Source organism: Equus przewalskii, chromosome 27, assembly GCF_037783145.1.
Source record: "Equus przewalskii isolate Varuska chromosome 27, EquPr2, whole genome shotgun sequence".
Taxonomy (NCBI): Eukaryota; Metazoa; Chordata; class Mammalia; order Perissodactyla; family Equidae; genus Equus; species Equus przewalskii.
This window is the reverse complement of record NC_091857.1, coordinates 33,234,837-33,254,858: the sequence shown is the minus strand read 5'-3', so window position 1 is coordinate 33,254,858 and position 20,022 is coordinate 33,234,837. Positions and strand designations below refer to the sequence as shown.

General features: G+C 41.7%; 2 protein-coding genes across 26 annotated transcripts in view; one reads left to right on the top strand and one right to left on the bottom strand.

Annotated features, from left to right (window-relative positions):
• Positions 1–9,926, bottom strand: part of TTC3 (tetratricopeptide repeat domain 3) — a 150,250-nt gene extending 140,324 nt beyond the window's left edge. For 6 of the 21 annotated variants that reach the window (XR_011533951.1, XR_011533947.1, XR_011533950.1 and 3 more), the window contains exon 1: positions 9,675–9,903. The gene's annotated coding sequence lies outside the window, so the exon portion shown is untranslated. Of the gene's footprint in view, positions 1–193; positions 4,427–9,674 lie in introns of those variants that run through there. The other 15 variants (XM_070597636.1, XM_070597640.1, XM_070597644.1 and 12 more) reach the window with 13 other exon arrangements.
• On the top strand, positions 8,915–18,995 carry PIGP (phosphatidylinositol glycan anchor biosynthesis class P). 5 transcript variants are annotated; one of them, XM_070597658.1, is made up of 5 exons: positions 8,915–9,771; positions 10,633–10,736; positions 14,671–14,743; positions 17,311–17,429; positions 18,742–18,995. In XM_070597658.1, the coding sequence occupies exons 1-5, from the start codon at positions 9,443–9,445 to the stop codon at positions 18,885–18,887; spliced, it is 771 nt and encodes a 256-aa protein (XP_070453759.1). In that variant the 5' UTR covers positions 8,915–9,442; the 3' UTR covers positions 18,888–18,995. The 5 variants fall into 5 exon arrangements, with proteins under 5 accessions (XP_070453759.1, XP_008517562.1, XP_008517563.1 ...); XM_008519340.2 differs by lacking the exon at positions 8,915–9,771 and adding an exon at positions 9,891–10,024; XM_008519341.2 differs by lacking the exon at positions 8,915–9,771 and adding an exon at positions 9,911–10,028.
• Positions 18,996–20,022: the final 1,027 nt, after the last annotated feature.

Genomic DNA, 20,022 nt, shown 5'->3' with positions numbered 1-20,022 from the left:
ACACTATCTACTTAATTAACCAGTTAACACATTGAAAGTACTTAGGATAAGACATGGTATACAGGAAACGCTATAAACATCAGCTATCGTTAATATTAGATGAGTATTTTTAAGAATCCACTCTTGGATGCTTCTAGCTAAATGGCTACCTCAATTGCTGAGCCCGGAGAGTGCTTTGCAGCTCACAACTTACTTGGCGCTGTTGACCACTTCCTCCTCCTCAGAACTCTTCACTTGGACTCCAAAGACCATCTTCTCCTGGTCCTCCTCCTATTCTTCTGGCTGCTCTTCCTCAGTCTCCACGGGCTCTTCTTCTCCAATCCCCGCCACCCAAATGTCAACTCTCTTTTCTTTCCACGCTTACTCTCTCCGTGGGTGACTTTATCCACCACACTCATGGCTTAAAACAGCACTTTCTGAACCTCCATCATTTGCACAGCTTCACCATAATTGGTGCCATTTCCACATACCACATGCATTTTTACTCACTCAATATTTCTTTTTTATTGGGTTCACTTGGCCTAAGCGATAATATCCATGATATCACGGGTTTGATGTATAACTTATGCTTTCCATACACTTTAGAATAAATTCCTAACTATTAAAAAACTTTCCAGTGTTTATCTATGTACCGCTTTAAATTATCTCGTACTGCCCTGTAGCAAACAAAGGCTGAGACGTCCAAATGCTGAAGACTCTCAAATCTCTCTGGGCTAGGGTGTGTCTCGTGCCTTTCGTGACTTCTAGACCATCCCTGTCAACTGCTATTGGATCTTAAGCAAGATGTCTCACGAGCCTCTCAGATTCACTACGTTCAAAAACAAACATCTTTTTCCTCAAAAACCAAATAAAACCAAATTCTTTCCTCTTTCTGTATGCTATCAGTTAATTGCTCTACGTGCCATCTGGTTGCCCAAACTAGAAATCTGGGGATCAATCTAGACTCCCCAGTATCTGTCAACATTCCTATCCAACTGACCACGAAGTCCTGTAATCTCTACCCCCTAAGAACTCTAAAATTAGCACACATACACCTCTTCATGCCCAGTGCCACTGCCTTAGTTGTAGCTTCATCTTTTCTCCTCTGAATTAATTTAACAAGCAGTCCTAACTGGTGACCTGCCTTCAATCTTGATATCCTCTAAAACTCTGATCATAACATTTTACTGCTTAAAATTATTCAACACCTTCCCTTCATCTTCAGAATTAAGTCCAAACTTCCTACTATTGCATAGAAGGCCTTTTGTGATCCTGTTCCTGCTTTTATCTCCAGTCACTCCATGAAATCCAACTCAGAAGCCATCATATTCAACTGCTTGTCATTCCTAAACAAATCCTATCCTGCAATCACCTAATGCCTACCAGTCCGTAATAATAAATTCCACGAGCATTTCCTGCTCTTCTCACTACTACCAAGTTTATTTCTGTGCCTCTTCTCTGTAAGCCCAAAGCACCCTGCCCATATCTTTTTTGCAGTAGTTTCCACACTGTTTGGTCATCACAGGTTTATCTCTGTAGGTTCACTCGGGTCCAGAGGGTACACTGTGCCCTACTCACCTTGATTCCCTAGCTCAGTGTTTCCCCTATTTCTTATTCCCATTCCTCAAAGTAGAAAACTTTGCCAAATCCACTTGCCACCTGTACTTTTATTTATTTAATCTTTTTCTTTAGGATAACTCAACTTTTAACTTAGATGTAAATTTATTTTAATAGAAAATTTGATACACCAAGAAATCTTAGATTTGGGAGGACAGAATTTTTTTCCTAACACAAACTAAAATAAAAATGTACTACTAAAATTAAAGTAAGGGACTTCTGATTTCATCAGTTAGCAAGAACTAATGGGGGACTCTATCACTCCAAAACAAAGTGGATCCAAGATTTTAAATTTTTTTAATTTTGCTGAGCTCATAGAAATAGGGAACATGTAAAGTCACCCTTTTCCACCAAAAGCAACAAACCTCTATCTGACAGTCAAAAGCTATAAGCAGTATTGCTAGGAGCAGCAGTAGGACCAGGACACTGAGCCCTGGGCCAGAAGCAAAGCGAGGGAACTGAAAAGTGGTCCATGAAACTCCCTGGCCCCCAACCAAAGCTGACCCAAATCCTATCAGAAGAAAAGCATCCCCAAATCAGACTGTCAAGATTTCCACAGAGAAAGATCAAACAGGAATTCATTATCAATGATCACCAAGAACAGGAAGTGACAATCCACCATGAGGGAGAAAAAACAGAAAAACAAGCAATAAATTTAGACCCCTAAGGACAGGAGAGACTGGGATTGCCAGACACAATCTACAGATTAGCCATGGACTAAAAAAATGAGCCACCAACATGAGAATATAAAAAATGAGTATATTTGGAAAAAAAACAAGTAGAACTTTTAGAAATTAAAAATATAACTGTCAAAAGTAAAAGAAAAACAACGATGGGTTAAAGAGAAGATTAGGTACAGATGAAGAGAAAAGTGATAAACTAGAAAACGTGCATGATGAAACTATCCAGCACTGTAAATTCTGGTAAAGAGAAAAAGAAATGAAAAACGTGAAAGATGAAAAGTACCTTATCTGGGAACAGTCTAATACATATATATCCAGTTAAATTTCCAGAAGGAGAGAATAGATAAAATCAAAGAGAGACAATATTTAAAGAACACAGGGCTCAGAATCTTCTGGATGACATGAAGGACAAAATTCAGAATCAGGGAATAGGTGTATCCAAGAGGATGAATAAAAAGTAATCTCCATTTAAACTTAGAAGTGAAATGATATAACACCAAAGCCAGAAAATCCAATGCAGTCAAAAGAAAAGGAACATTTTCTTCAAGAAGCATAAAGAAAACTGGCAGCAGACTTTGTACTTTATGTAAAAGAATATCTTCACCATGTGGACAGAAAATAAATTATCTACCTAGAACTATATACTCATCAAAATTACCTCTCCAGAACAAGAGTGAAATAAAAATAATTTTAAATAAAAACTGAGTTGTCCACCAAGAGACTTGAACTAACTTCTAAAAGTACCAATTAAAAGACATAAACTGACTGGATTAAAAGAAAAATCCATTAATATGTTCTTTATAAGAGACACCAAAAGTTTAAGGACATAGAAAAGGTGACAGTAAAATGAAGAAAAGGATATTCCAGGTAAATCACCAGCAAAAGAAAGGTGGAAGAGACAAAACTGATCCCAAGACAAAAAGCAAAATTAAGCAAAATTAAAATGGAAAGGATCACGCCATAATAGAAAAGTTCCAATACACTGGGAAAATGATGTTAAACTTGCATATATCTAATCAAATAGTCTCAAAATACATAAAAAGAAAAATTGTTAGAACTACAGTAAGTCTGTTAGAAGGTAACAGCAGGAGACTGCAACTCATCTCTCAACTAATGATAGGTCAAACAAAAATCAATATAGTTTGAACAACATAATTTACAAGCTTGATCTAATGGATACATCACAATCAGAGAATACATACTTTTCACAAGTACACATCCTTTGACTATACAATTAAGAAATGAATAAAAAAAGAAGCATTAATGTAGATACATGTGAAAATTTCAAAACACATTTTAAAGAAAATTTAAAAACACATAAGTCAAAGAAGAAATCAAAACAGAAACTTAAAAATACTTACATGCGAAAGTTAAGGAAAACACTATAAATTAAACCACATTAGATAAAGCAAAAACGAACTTTGAGGAAATTTATAGCCTTACATGCTCATACTAGGAAATAGGAATGGATGAAAATTAATAAATTAAGCACGCAATTTAAGTTAGAAAAATAATATAAGAAAAAGAAAGGAAATAATAAAGAGGGGGAAAAATCAATGAACTAAAACCCCAAAATATAATAGGACTAATTAGGCCAAAAATTAACTCTTTGCCAAGATTAATAAAACAGACAAACTTTTGGCAAGATTAATCAAGAAAAAAAGAGAAGTCATACACAAATAATATTCAAAATGAGGAAAGGGAACATAACTACAGGTAAAACATATTAAAAAGGGAATTAATACCACAAACTTGATGCCAAAAAACTTAAAATTTTTGTTGAAAGCAGATTTCTAAAACTGACCAAAACTGACTAAAAGAAATAGAAAACCTGAAGTCCTATTACTATTCAACTGCTAATTATTACTATATTACTAACAATCTACAATCCTTCCACAAAGAAAACATTAGATCCAAATGATCTCACAGGTAAATTCCACCAAACTTTTCAGAAACAAATCACTCCAATCCAAACTCTCCCAGGAAGCAGAAAAAGAGGAACTACTCTAACTGGCATAAGGCTAGAGTAACCTTAAGAGCCAGATCAGACAAGACAATCACTAAAGACAAATGACAGGTAACTTCATTCATAAACACATTCAAGAATACTGGATAGATTCCAGTAGCTCATAAGAAGACAATCCATCAATTTGGATTTACCTCAGGAAAAAATGTAAGAGAGAATTAAGAATTTTAAAATGTATATATTGGAATCCATTACATATAACAGATTAAAGGAGAAAAACCACAAGATATTCTCAACAGACACAGAAAAGCATGTGACAAAATTGCAAACAAAGACTTCCTAACTTAATAGAGAATATTTACAGAAACTCATAACAAACATGATTTTTAATGGGGAAACATCCCCTTTAAAATCCAGATGTCCACTATAATCACTTCTAGTGAACACACTTCCATTGAAAATACATCTAAAAGTGTGCCAGAATATTAGGACAAGAAAAAAATTAAAAGGAAAAATAATTAGAAAGAAAAAACCAAAAGTGTCACTATTTGCAAATGATATTATTATCCACATAGAAAACCCAAAAGAATTACAGAAAATATATTAGAAATAATAGGAGTTTATCAAGTGGATGGCTAAAGATCAATGGAAAAAATCCATTAAATTTCTGTTTATTAACGATAAACAGTCAGAAAATAGAATCTCAAAATAACACCATTTATAACAGCAAGAAAACATCAGGATCGACATTTAAAAAGTGTTAGATCTGTATGAAGAAAACTACAAAACTATATTAAAAGACATTAAAAACCTAAATAAATGGAAATACATACCATGTTCTCAGACAGGAAGACTCAAAATCTTAAAGATTTCACTTCTCCCTCAAATTGATTCAATCAATTCCAATTAATTCTCAAAGAGTTTTTCATTTCAGGTGACAAGCTGATTGTTAAAGCAAGAACAAAGGTCCAAGAACAGCTGAGACTCAAGTCCTCCCCAGATATCAAGATTTCTGGTAAAGCTATAGCATTAATGATTACAACAGTGTGGTATCAACACAGAGACAGACAAGCGAACAAGTGGCACAGAAAGATGAGCCAGAAACACAACCATGCATACAGAAACTAAACATGTCAAAGAGGTGGTTCAGCAGATTGCTGGTGAACAGAGGGCCAATTCAACACACCACAAATATGGGGACAACTGTCATCACATGGGGGGAAAAATGAAGGCAGATCCCTATCTCACACTGCACACAAAAATCAATACCAAATGGGTTATGAATGTAAATGTGAAAGGCATCATTTTAAATCTTCTCAGAAGAAACAGAGGAGAATGTCTTTATAACCCCAGAGCAGAAACTTCCAATTAGATTACATTAAAATTAAGAACTCTGTTCACCAAATACACCATAAAGCGTGAAAAGACAGGCCACAACTGGAGGAAGATATTTACAATGCATATAATCAATAAAGCATTGGTGTTACCAGTTTACTAGTTTTAAAAGACAATCAACAGAAAAATGGGTAAAAAATATGACCAGATATTTCACAAAAGGGAAACAGATGGTTCATAAACATATAAAAAGATGCTGAAACTCATTAACAATCAAAGAAATGCAAATTAAAACCACAATGACACATTATTTTGTACCCTTCCGATTGGCAGATATTAAGAAGTCTAACAGTAATAAGTGTTGCAGAGGATACAGATCAACTATAACTCTTATAGACTGCTGATCAAAGTATTGACAAACCTGCTAGCCAAAGCAGAAGCTGGTACAACCACTTGGAAAAACAATTTGATATAATTTTGTAAAGTTAAACATTCACACCCCATAACCCAGAAGTTCTACTTCTAGCAAAAAGCTTACCACAGTGGAATTCCAACCTTTTTTTTTTTTAACTCGAAAACCACCAAAAACGCTTTTAAAAATGACATACTCTTCACACTTTAAGATAACATCTAAAAAATTTCAGCCTAAGTTTAAATAGTTACAAAGGATGAATTTCTGGAGTATCACAGTAACATTTTAAAATAAAACTGACATCATTGGTTTAAACTGTCATTATTATAGCAGAGTTGATCAAAAGATAACTATATATACTGGTAATTAAAATAAAAACGAACTTTTATTGGAAATGCAGCTCTTGAAGAGATAACAAGTACCTGGATTAAAAGAGGTTTTCCTATCACTATACACTGTATTTTAAATTATCCCTTATGTTGTCCTTGGAGAGTTTTTCCACTTGGGGCATTGCCCTTGTAAAATTCCATGTGGGTGAGTGGCATGCCCTTCTTATCTAAGGTGGAAGAGATCCTGTGAAAGGGAAGGTGGGAAAGTAGAACCAGTAGAAAGACTCTGTCATACGCCTCAGGCATTACCAATTTTAGGAGAGCGTACACATGGAATTTAACGATCTATAAATTGATTCATTAACATCACCTGTGCCCAAGTACGCCTTAGAAAACCTCCAAGACTCCTCCATGGTTCATACACCCCAGTGTGAATATTAGAGAAATTCTTGCAACTGTGTACCAGAAAATACGTACAAGCATCTTCAAAATAGCAAAACCTAGAAATGACCAAAATATCCATCAACAGAAAAATGCATACACTGTGTTATATTCACCCACGGAATACTACACAGCAGTGAAAATTAATGACTTACATCTATACTCAATTACAGTGATGCAGAAACATAACATTGAGAGAAATAAGCAAGCCCCAGAAAACTGTATCCTGTATTCCTTTTTTTAAAGACCCAAAAACAACAGAAACCATACAATACATTGTTAAGGGATGCATACACACCCGATAAAATTATTGTTAAAAAGCAAAGAATGACAGACACAATTCAGGATAGTCACTCTGGAGGTGAGCACATTCAATATTGGTCATTTGGATTCTCAAGGATTAAGTGGTGGATAGATAAGTTTTCATTTTATTGTTTTGCTTCACAACTTGCTTATATGTTACATTTATTTTGAACATACCAAATATTACATTAAAGAAAAAAAACGATTTTAAAAAACCATTCATCATATGAAAAAAGTACGTAATTAAATCTCTTCACCTGCAGCTAGAGAGGTACATATAACATACCATGGAAATTACTATCTTTACACCAACCATAGGAACTGACATACCTTAGGTACAAAACAATTGTTTATTGGAATTAATCTTACGAGGACCAAATGAGATAAAGACAGAGCCAGTTAGCCATGAGAGATGAACCCACAGGCTGACACAGGGTTAGCACAGAAGCCAAAGTGGCTGCAAGCAAATTTAGCCACAAGCTAAAGTTATAAGGAAGCTGGTCAGTGGAGAGACAACAAACATGTAAAAGTCTGATAGCAAAATGTTAGCAAGGATGTGAGGAAACGGTGTCCTCACTCCATACCAATGAGAGTGAAAATTGGTACAACCACCTGGAGAGCTTCTGTGATATTTGGTCAAGTTGAAGATGCACTTATCATACTATGCAGCAATTCATCTACTAGGTGTATTTCCTAGAGAAACTTCCAAATGTGTGCACAAGCAAACAAGTACAAAGACGTTTATTGCAGGATTGTTCTTAGAGTGAAAAACCAAAAAACAACTTCAAAGTCCATCAATAAGGAAATGGATAAATTTTGGTATATTCATACAATGGAATTCTATACCAGCAATAAAAATGAACGAACCAATGATAACACCATTATCGAAATTTATTCATATATAAATCTCAAAAATGTGATGCTGATCGAAAAAGGCAAGCGGCAAAAAGACACATATCATTTAATACCATTAAAGTTTAAAACACACAACACTAGATATTGTTTATGGATTCACTGTAATCCAAGTATAAAATATGCAAGAGAATGACAGACACAAACCTGAATACGGTGGCTACCTCTAGAGAAGGAGGGGGAGGAACTGAGAGCACCTCCAATATCTTCAATTTTATCTCATTAAAAAAACAGAGGTTCCGAAGTAAATTTGGCAAAATAATTACATCTGTAAATCTGAGTCATGGGTTGGTTAGATCCCCCTCTGTATCTTATATGTGAAATATTCCAAAAATTAAAAAGGAAAATTAGGCAAGAGTAAGAAAAGAGAGCAAATGAACAGAGACAAGACACCAAAACGCAGGCCTTGAGCGCAGAGCACGAACCTTTGAGCAAGAGCAGCAGCAGTTGGGTCCCTAAAGGGTTTGAAATTTCTCTCTTTGCATCCTTATAAGAAATTCCATTTCCCTTAGGAAAAAACGCAAATTTCCTGCAATAAAAAAAGCCCTAACTAGAGCTCAACTATGAGGAAACTATTCCCAGGGGAGAAGTAAAATCTCCAAAATGTCTACCTTGCTTCCCGCCAGGATGTAGGGCAGAATCAAAAGAAATAATTTATGTGAACGCCATAAAACACCATATATATTAAGCATTATCACGAACGCCCAGGGTCGGCTAGAATGTATTCGCCCAATTGGCGTGTGCATGTATTTTTAGGAGTTCTGCAGTGGAAGGGTTTTGGGCATCTAGGGCGCCTCTGGAAAAGGCACGCCGCACTGGTACCTACGCCTTGGCTCCATTTTTGGCCTTGTCCCCTCCCTTATTCCGGCCCCAGAAGAGGCTGGCTCGACAAGCCACACCTGACACCGTAAACACTGCGGAGCAGCTGGCCAGACCCGCGGCTGTCCCCGGGTCCTGAAGCGTCGGGGGAGGGAGGATGCTCCGAAGGGGCGCAGGGGAGGGGGGAGCGCTGGGTTGATTTCCCCCCCTCCTTGGGGAGCCGCCGGCCCCGACTCGGCTGCCACGCTCACCAAAACAGGTGGCGCAGACATAGGAAACACAAGACACAGAGGACCGGGCGCGCACGAACATTCACGAACACTCGCGAACGAAAACCCGCACCACCGAGATCACGCACTCCACAAGACCCAAGCGCGGCAGGCGCGCGGGGACACGCGAGGACGCACACCGGGGCGGCGATGCTCCAGGCGGGGGTCACGACTGCAGGAGGCGCGGCCACGCGCGCGGGGGACGCACACTCCCCCGAAGGGGCAGTGACACAAAGGGGGGGCCACCCACGCAGCCTGGGGCGCCCACGCCGCCGCCGGGAAGAACCGGCGCAGACAAAAAGGGGCCAGGAGAGGACACACGGGCTGGGGGACCTCACGCCTAGCATGGGCGTCACGTCGCTCGGACCCGGGAGAAGATGCGCGGGCGGCAGGGAGATGCGCACACAAAGGGGCCACATCCACCGTCGCCCGCACAGACGCCCGGAGGGGCCCAGGCTTGCAGAACGGGGACCCCAGTCAAAGAGGACACACCCACTGGGGCAGACAAAGGCGGCCACACCCCCAGCGCACCGGCAGCCCGACCCACGCAGACACACCGCGGGCACCACAGCGAGCGACGCGGGGCGACGCACACACACCCACACTCACCACACACCCACGGAGGGGGTGTGGAGGGCCCCGCTCCCCGGGCATCTCGGCTGCAGCGCGACAAGGAGACACATCCGGGAGCCCTGCCGCGCGCCAGGTGTGCACTCACCGGGGCCCGCCGCCCGCGAGCCTCGGACGCGGCCAGCCGCCGCCGCCTCAGGCCCTCCACGTCAGACAGACGGCGGCCGGGAGCGGGCGGCGGCGCGGGCGGCCGGCGCGTCACGTGGGCTGGCGCGCATGCGCGGTGGCGCCGCCCCGCCCACCTCCGCGGCGGCGAGCTGAGCGATCCCGCGGGGACCCCGCGCTCGCGCGCTCCGGTCCGACGAGAGGCGCGGTGCGCCTGCGCTTGGGTGGGTGGGTGCCTTCGCTACTCGGACTTTCCATCGGTTTTTTTTTGTCCCTCGCCCCCCTGCGGCTCGCCCCTTGGCACTTGCGCAGAGGACTCAGCGCGGAGGTGGCAGAGCGGGCGGAAGGGGCCCCACTGGGCGCATGAAGGACACAAGGTCGAGGGTCTCCTATCCTCCCTCTAATGGGAAACAGAAGCCCCCACGAGAGGGCAGGGTCGGGTCCCCGGCGTCGCAGCCCAGGCCGGGATAGGCCGCGCCAGCCTCCGCCCTGCCCTTCCCTTCCCGAAGGGAGGCGAAGCTTGCGGGGCAGGAGCGGCGTCTGTCCCTCCGTTGCTCTCCCCTGCCGTCCCCTCCCCTCCGCTGCAGGGTGCTCGCTCCGCCCTGTGTGCCCCTGTGCGCGCGCAGGGGGGTTTGCGCGTGCACGCGAGGCGTGGGGTCTGGTGGGCAAGTGGGGGTGTGTCAGAGGTGTGTGCGCAGGATGGCAGTTTGCAGTGCTTTAGTCCGGGAAGAACACTGCAGGGGCTGTGCCCATGGCAGAGCGATGAGGTTAAGACAGACCAATGGTGACGGGGAGGAAATCACTCACGGGCCATTGTGTTTCTTTTCCACAGATTGTCTAAAGCCACCGGGAAAATGGTGGAAAATTCACCGTCGCCATTGCCAGAAAGAGCGATTTATGGCTTTGTCCTTTTCTTAAGCTCCCAGTTTGGCTTCAGTAAGTACTTTGCTGAGAGATGGCCAGGGCCTTTTCCTGGTGTTCCAGGACAAGGAAATTACTGCGTTTGTTGTCAGAACGTGCGCACATGAACTGTGGTTCTTTCTACCTATGTCTCTTTTTAAGAAGACCTGAAGGGAACCTAGGTTTGTTCGGAGGTTTTTATGTGCCAGACACTAGCCTAAAAGATTCAGTCTCAACAGAATATTTATACAGCAGCAGAGAGGATTGCAAAGTGAATAAAACCTGGTCCCTGTGGTCATGGTCTTGTGGGCAAGACCGACAAGTAAATCTGCGATTAACACTCAGTGTGATAAGTGCCATGGGAGCCCAGGGGAGAGACGTGAAATCAAACTGGGAAATCAGAGACAGCTTTTTCCCCCAACGGTAAGAAGTGGGGAGGCCTTGAATGAGGGGTTTGGATGTGAGTAAGTTGGTGTGGCTCCAGTGCAGCCTGTAGGAGCTGGAGAGTAAAGGGATTTAGGCTGGAGAAGTCAGGTGCCCTATACATCCCAGATCTTGCTCGGTCTCCATAAGATCCCATTTTACAGATGAGGCAACTGATGCTCACTGAGACACTAAGATGCCCAAAGACAAACAGCAGGCCCCACGTCTCTGCTGAAAGGGATTTGAGAATTAGGAGGGAAACAAAAGGGAGAATATTAGGTGCCCACCATCCAACTTTGTGGAATTTTGTGGAAACTGGGGAGGTGGGGGAGTGGGAGTGCTTCTGAACCCTAAGTGCATCAGTATAGCCAACCAAGCTGTTGGCTAGGGGAGTCTATGGAGTGAAGAAGTTATAGCTTGAGTTCAAATCCTGACTCCCCCACAGATTCCCTCTGTGATCTGGGACCATTTACTTAACCTCTTGGAGCCTTCAGGTTCTTCATCTGTAAAAGGGTGGTGATGATGTTTATTGAATGCTTATTATGCATAAGACAGTCTTGTAGGGTAGATAGTCTTATTTTTGTCCCCATTTTACAGATGACAATACTGAGGTACACAGGGTTTAAGGAACGTGTCCAAGGTCACACAGCCAGTAAGTGATGGAGCTAGAATTTGAACCCAGACAGTGGGTTGACTTCGCTCTGCTGCCTCTTATGACTGTTGTGAGGATTAATTGGAGTAATTTATGCAAAGCCCTGAAAACAATGCATGGGAACAATAGTACTTAATAAGTGTTAGCTGCTGTTATTGTTATCATCAACATCACCATTTTTGTCAACCCTTGTTTTAGAGAGTATGAAGGATTAGAAACTGTACAAATAAATCAAAGTAATGACTTTAAGACTTAAATCCAGTAATACCCACAGCCGAAACTTAATTCAACAAATTTTTTAGTGCTCACCACATGCCAGGCACTGGGAGAGGCAAAGGAGGAGCAAAATAGCCCAAAATTTCCTGCTTTCATAGAGTTTCCATTCTCATGGGGGGAGCTAGCCAATGGACAAGTTAAATATGTCACACATATACAATGTGAGATGATAACATGTACCATGGGAGAAATTAAGCAAGAATGGAGAATAAGGAGTGGGAAGAGGTTGCTGTTTTAAATACAGCGGTCTGGAATTTCCAGTGCCTCGCTGAGAGGTGAGATTTGAGCACAGACGTGAAAAGTGCAAGTTAGCCATATGGTGATCTGGGAAAAGAGCCTCCCAGACAGAGATAGCCAGTACAGAAGCCGTTAGGAAGAAGCATGCCTGTAGGTTCAAGAAACAGGTGGATGTCAGTAAGGTTGAAGCCTGAGAAAGTGAGGCAGAAAGTAATAGGAGGGAGGAGGTCAGAGGCCAGTACCCAACAGTTATGATAAAACTAGTGGTGGGTGCAGGGGGCTTACATGACTCCCTCTTTACATTGAAATATTTACTGAATTAAAAGCAAGGTAATTATCTTAGTCTGCTCAGGCTGCAATAACAAAATACCATAGACTGGGTGGCTTATACAATATAGATTTATTTCTCACGGTTCTGGAAGCTGGGAAGTGGAAGATGAGAGTGCCAGCATGATGGGGTTCTTGGTGAAGGCCCTCTTCTGGCTTGTAGACAGCCAGCTTCTTGCTGCGTTCTCCCATAGTGGGGAGAGAGTGTGAGCAAGCTCTGGTCTCTTCCTTTTCTTGTAAGGATACTGATCCCATCATGGGGGCCCCACCTTCATGACCTCTTCTAAACCTAACTACCTCCCAAAGGCCCCAACTCCAAATAGCATCAATTAGGGCTTCAACATATGAATTTGAGGGGGACACAAACATGCTGTCCATAACAGGAATTGCAGATTGTGAAAATAGCTTTGAAGAACATAAAGGGAAATGATTGGGAGTAATGAGGGTGCGGTGGGTGGGATACAGCCGTAATAGCAAGTGATGGGGAAAGCCTCTTTTAAGGAGGTGACGTCTGAGCTAAGACATGAAGGAAGAGAAGGAAGCATCCATTGAAAGAGCCAAGGAAAGAACATTCCAGGCAGACAGAGCTCACTACAAGTGCAGTGGCCCTGAGACAGTGTGGCTGGACTGGAGTGTAGTGCCTGAGAACACTGGAGAGCTAGGCAGGAGCCACATCATTTAAGTCCTGGCCATCCCTGGGTACGGAGTTTGGATTTTATTCCCAGGGCACTGAAGGATTTAAACAGACAAGTGTTATGGTCAAATTTATATTTTTGGAAGGTCACTCAATACTCTGTGGAGAATGACTGCTCAATTGTTTTCTTTCTTCAGGGTTGAAATTACTAGACACTCACTCTGAGAACTCCCATAACTCATTCATCTGCTCTTGCCACCGAATCTCTTGGGGCTTCTTACTGCCTTGGCTAACCTCCTACTCATCCTTTAGGCCCCAGTTTTCCTCCAGGAAATCTTTCCTGACCATTAACATTGCCTCCATCACCAGCAGTGGTGCTCCTATATCATCTTTTGTTAGTCACTCATTAGCACTTCTCCTAGTGTACTGAAAATAGCAATCTACTCCTCTCTCTTCCTCACAAGATTTTAAGCTCAGGAATGGCAGAAGCCAGCTCTTTTGGACTCACTATTGTATCTCATGCTTCTGACATATAGAATTCTGTAATACATATGTGTTGAGAAAAATGTTAATCCTTCATCATCATCGATATAGGTAGTTTGAAATTTGTGTCTGCCACTTACCCGTGGCAGATATTTCTAAGAGTCCGTTTCCTCCTCTGTAAAAATGACATAATACTTCATAGGATTGTTTTGAGGATTAAATGAAATAATGCATGTAAAATGCTTGGAAGTGTGCTTACCCCACAGTGAGCGGTCAGAGGTTAGCTGTTTTTACCACGTAGGGACAACAGTAAAGGATGCCCCAGAAAGTTGGATTGAAGGAAATAAGATTGTGCTCTGGGAGATAAGGCGGCAGCCCAACATGTGGATCAGGACAAGACTATAAGCAACTAAATGTCTGTAATTATTTCAACCCTGTGGGATGAAGCATTAAATTCCTTGTATGCATAAAGAAAATTGCTTGGTGCTATCAGGATTACAATTGCTAAGGCACAATTTCTGCCTTTCAGTTGCTTAAAATCCAGTGTGAGTTAAAACTTGTTTTAAAAAATGACTAATGGAGGAAAAGGGGAGTTGCTGTTTAATGGATATGGAGTTTCAGATTTGCAAGATGAAAAAATCCTGAAGATTTGTGTCACAGCAGTGCAAATATACTTAATACGACTGAACTGTACACTTAAAAAAGGTTAAATTTTATATTTTTTAACCACAATAAAGAGATTACTAATATAAAATAATTATAATAAGTATTGCAAGGATGATAGAAATAAGGAGCTAGAAGAACTGAAAGGAGGGAAAAATCACTTCTGAGAGAAGCAGGGAAGCTCCAGAGGACCCTTTCTGTTTTATCTGAGCCTTCCTAGATGAGATGCATGCCTTACTGACTTTTTTCTTTTTTTCTTTTCCCCTCTTCTATAGTACTATATCTCGTGTGGGCATTTGTTCCTGAATCTTGGCTAAACTCCTTAGGCTTAACCTATTGGCCTCAAAAGTAAGTTGAACGTATTTCTTAAATAAAATAAGAATATATTAATACTGCTTTGAATGATCAGATATTTCCTAAAGACTACCCAAATTTTCAATGTTTATTCTTTTAAGATCCATAAATAACCATTTAGAAATTCAAAGCTTTTTAAAAAATCATTATTGGTGCGCCTCCTAATTAAAGATGGTGGGGTGAACACACATCTTTATCTCCATTTCCTCCCAACATCCTGCTAAAATGATACCGTAGAAAAAAATGTAAGGCGTAAACCCACGGGAACAAATAACGGAAAAGTAGATAAGAAGTATCAACAGCATTTTGGGAAGTGGATTGCAGGCGGGTGAGAGGTGACTGACTTAGTTCCCTCTTCTTCCACATTGCTAAAGGAGGGAAGCCAGCAAGAATGTTTGTGCCCTGGAACTCAGAAAGGCTCAGACACTGGAGGTACAGGCACCTCTTTAACACAGTAGTTCTGGGTTGGGCTGAAAACAGTGCTTAAAGAGCATTAGACCTCCAGTCCCCTTCCTCGGCCCTCAAAACTGAAGACCAACCCTCCCCTAGAAGACAGGAGTGTTGCTCTCTGAAAAGGTTGAATGAGGCTCTGGGCTGGGGACGCTCCGTCGAACTGAATGTGGAGATGAGGCTCCTACTGAAAACAGGAGTAAGTGTGAATCTGCTCAGTGATGGGATTCCCCCCACGCACCTTTCCTCATTGGGATCTCAGGCTTCTGGTTGGCAGGCTTATACCACTCTACTTCTCCCAACAAAGAGGGTAGGGTGCTCCCTGAGGAAGTCACCCAGCTCAGGAGAAAAGATCTCTAATTTCTGACATCTGGACATCCTCCAGTGAATGGCCGGGTCTCCTACGGTGGAGCTCACCAGTTGGCCATCCTGCCCACGTGTACATAATGCTTCCAGTTAGTTTCTTATTACTTCATTTTTAAAATATGAATGGACAGCTGTAACTTACCAGACATTAAAAAAACCCTCTAAAATGGAATATAAAAGAGAAAAGCAAAAAAGGGAACTTGAAGGAAATGAAGATAATGCAAGGAACAGAAGAAAATTTTAAAATAACAAAATGCTCAAAGATAATAAAAGATTATAACTATGAAACAACAGAATGCTATAAAAAGGGGAATGTTCAGGGAATTACTGTATTTGGAAATTATAAATATGATGGCGAAAATTAAAATTTTAATGAAAGGTTAGAAGATAAACTAAAAGGTAATCTCCAGAAAGTAGAACAGAACACAGCAAAGTGGCAAATAGAGAAGAGATGAGGAAAGTATAATGGCAAAAAAGCTATCTCTTGGAAGTTCCGGAAAGAGAAAACAGTAGGGAGGAAATTATTAAGGAAACAATGCACCCGGGAAAACATCCAGGACAGAGCACTTGATGTGCTGAACCGTATTGAGAGGATAGGAGATAGAGTCCTATCAGAGAACTTGAGGATTCAGTATTGATAGGTACATGGGATACCAAGCAAAAAGACAAAAAGATGTAACTACTAAATCCAGGAAAAACAAAATATTGTACAAGGAAACATAATAATAATAATACACTAAGGTGCTCAGTTGCAAACATCATTTATATAGTCACAATAATTTTTTTTTAAAGATTGACACCTGAGCTAATATCTGTTGCCAATCTCTTTTTTTTCTTCTTCTTCTTCTTCTCCCCAAAGCCCCCCAGTACATAGTTGTATATGCTAGTTGTAGGTCCTTCTGGTTGTGCTCTGTGGGACGCCGCCTCAGCATGGCTTGATGCGCGGTGCCATGTCTGCACCCAGGATCCAAACCAGGGAAACCCCGGGCCACCGAAGCTGGAGCGCCATGTCAACCACTTGGCCACGGGAGCGGCCCAATAGTCACAATAATTTTTAAAAACTGCTCATGTGGGGGCTGGCCCAGTGGTGCAGTGGTTGGGTTCACATGTTCCGCTTTGCCAGCCCGGAGTTCACTGGTGTGGATTCCAGGTGTGGACCCACGTACCGCTTGTCAAGCCATGCTGTGGCTGGTGTCCCACATATAAAGTAGAGGAAGATGGGCATGGATGTTAGCTCAGGGATCATCTTCCTCAGCAAAAAGAGGAGGATTGGTGGCAGATTAGCCCAGGGCTAATCTTCCTCAAAAAAACTGCTGACATGATCAGAAATTGTGATGTAAGTATAGTAGGAGGATAGGGAGGAAGGTGAGAGGGCAGGGTGCAAAAGAGCTAATTTCCTCATCTCCGTCTTAGGTAGTCCAGAGAAAATGTCTGAAATTGAAAAAAATCAAGAGATAATAATGAGTACCTTGTGTAGAAATGTGTAAGTAAATACCAGAAGAAACAGCTCAGATGCTAAAAGTGTTCCCTTTTGGAGAGTAAGACTCTGGGGTCAGGATGGGTGTGATTACAGGATTCCAGCTTTTCATTATAGGCCTTGTAGAATTATTTGACTGCCTTTTATATGCATGTATTCCTTCAATAAAAATTAAAATTAAATTTTCACAGTATGTTAACTTGGTGATGGACTCGAGAATTCAGCTCTTTCGGAAGTCTGTTACCTGCTTTAATATTCTCTTCTGCAGATACTGGGCGGTCGCATTGCCTGTCTACCTCCTCATTACTATAGTAATCGGTTATATACTCTTATTTGGAATAAACATGATGAGTACCTCTCCACTCGACTCCATTCATACAATCACAGGTAAATGGTATTAAAGAAACTGCTGGGGGATGGAGGATGGGGTGTCAGTACTTTTATCAAGCAAAACAAGGGCCAGCCCCGTGGCCAAGTAGTTAAGTTCACATGCTGTGCTTCAGCAGCCCAGGGTTTTGCTGGTTTGGATCCTAGGCGTGGACATGGCACCATTCATCAGGCCACGCTGAGGCAGCATCCCATGCGCTACAACTAGAAGGACCCACAACTAATAATATACAACTATGTACTGCGGGGATTTGGGGAGAAAAAGCAGGAAAAAAAAAATCTTATTAAAAAAAAACAGCCAAGAATATGCTGCACTAGGTGACACACACTGGCACAATAAAAAGAACCTAGGAGAAAGAAATACAAAGTTATATCAGAGGAAGTGTTTACATGGCAGAAATAAGTTCTGATGAATATGCTTTTTGCAGCACTAGTTAACAGGTGTATTTTCCCATAAAAACCACAAGCATATAATATGTTCTTCAGCAACTTTGCCTGAGAAAAACTTTTTATCCTAAACAGGCAGTGTTGATCAAGGAATGGCCAATAGGTCCATGCAGAGCTTGTCCAGGAGAGGGATTTCGCGGGGAGGGGAGGTGTCATCCTCAGGGTCACTGTACGCCTGACCCCAATTAAGTGAATAGAAGAGCCACAGCATGTTTTTGTAGTTTTCTATTTTTTAAGTTCTTTTACTTCAAGTCTAAAGATTAAAATAAATTAGATTCCTGAGCTTGCTTAGATTCTAGGAAGCAAAGTACTTTTTAAGTTCCCTGATATGATTTTTTAACTTTTCAAAGCCTCTTTTTGTCAGCCTATACAATGTATTTTGAAAATCAATTATAGTATTTTTATATTTCTTCTCTGATAGCCTTCTGTATTCCCTGCATTCTTGACTGGAATTACAGCAAATAGACAATTTGTGCAAAGAGGGAAAATTGTTAGGTTTGCATGAATGATTGTACCAAATGATGTAATAGTTTTGGGGTGTTGATTTAAATATGTTTCCCAAGCCTGGGTAGGCTTACCTACCTATGGTCAAATGGCAAATGGGACTTTAATCATCATTGTATAGTTGAATGAAATATTAGTTCCTTATCCAAATTAGAGATGCAAAAAGTACTTTGCTGATTTTTATTTTAATTGGGACATTTCTTCTAAAGAGAGAATATAAGTAGTCTTTTAATTATGTTAAACGTGGTATTTGTCGTTGTCCAGACATCAGCCTCGTAAACTATGTGGTGGGTCTCTATAACCCACAGAGACTAGAGAAGAAATTGCTTGGGTAACTGAGCCCTTTTTCCTCTCCTTGCAGATAACTATGCGAAAAATCAGCAGCAGAAGAAATACCAAGAAGAGGCCATCCCAGCATTAAGAGATATTCCTATTAGTGAAGTAAACCGAATGTTCTTTCTTGCAGCCAAAGAACTTACACCCAAAACTGAGTTGTGTGTAGACTAGCGGCACACATTTATTATACGTTTTTGATGTAATAATTTTGACCATAATTATTTTGACTACCTCTCTTATTAATCCCTGGTGTTGAAATATAAAAAGATGTAAGCTGAACTTCTCTTAGGTTAAGTTTCATTAGTATTTAAGTATTCTCAAATATAAGTTATTAAGGAGAGAATAAATAAAATACTGCATTACCAAAATAAGTGTCAGAAGCAGCAGCAAGAAGTCCCAACAGAGAGACATTAACGTTGTAATTTTCAGGGGCAATTGTGTCCTCCCTACTGTTTGTTCTCAGAGGCCCAGAATTCAAACTCTTGGATTTGGGAGAAGGGTATGTTTAATGTACGTGTCCTTGCCACCAGTTTCATGTCTAAGACACAAACAAATATTTATTGAGTACTTACTGCATACCAGGCACTGAGGATGTAGCAATGATAAGATTCTCTCTCAAAGAGCCTACGTTTTAGAGACAGATTGAGAAAGACTAAGCAAATAAACAAGAAAATAGTATTTACTGGGTGCTATGCAAAGTTAAGATAGTATAATATTCTAGAATGTAAAGGGGTGACTGCTGTAGATCGGATGGTCAAGGAAGGCGGCTCAGAGAGGCAGCTGAGGTTGAGATTTGATTAGCAAAAACGGAGCCTGTTGTATAAAGATTGGACGGGGAGGGAGAGCTTCCAAGCATGAAGCAGCTAGGCCACACCCTCCGTGGGAAGGAGCTTGGTGTGTCCTCAAGACAGCAGGCCAGGGGGGGCCTAGAGCACACGGTATGTGGGTGTGGTCTGGGGTGAGCCTGGAGAGACCCAGCCCCAGCCGTGAAGGGCTTTGTAGGCCAGTGTAGGAAGTCTGGATTCAAGTGTCAGTGTGATGAGCTTGAGGCTCTCCAGATACTCAGCTCTTGGGAGGTTTTAGGGAAAGGTGTGACATGGCCTGATTTATCTTTTTAAAAAGCCACTGACGGGGCCGGCTCTGTGGCCGAGTGGTTAAATTTGCGCGCTCCACTGCGGCGGCCCAGGGTTCGGATCCTGGGCGCGGACATGGCACCGCTGGTCAGGCCACGTTGAGGCAGCGTCCCACATCCCACAACTAGAAGGACCGGCAACTAACATATGCAACTGTGTACAGGGGGGGTTGG

Excerpts from the sequence above, each read along its gene's own strand:
- PIGP (XM_070597658.1), top strand. The coding sequence starts at position 9,443 with ATGCGCGGGCGGCAGGGAGATGCGCACACAAAGGGGCCACATCCACCG. Across the intron at positions 9,772-10,632 it reads GGAGCCCTGCCGCGCGCCAG|ATTGTCTAAAGCCACCGGGA; the intron begins GTGTGCACTCAC and ends TCTTTTCCACAG. Across the intron at positions 10,737-14,670 it reads AAGCTCCCAGTTTGGCTTCA|TACTATATCTCGTGTGGGCA; the intron begins GTAAGTACTTTG and ends CCTCTTCTATAG.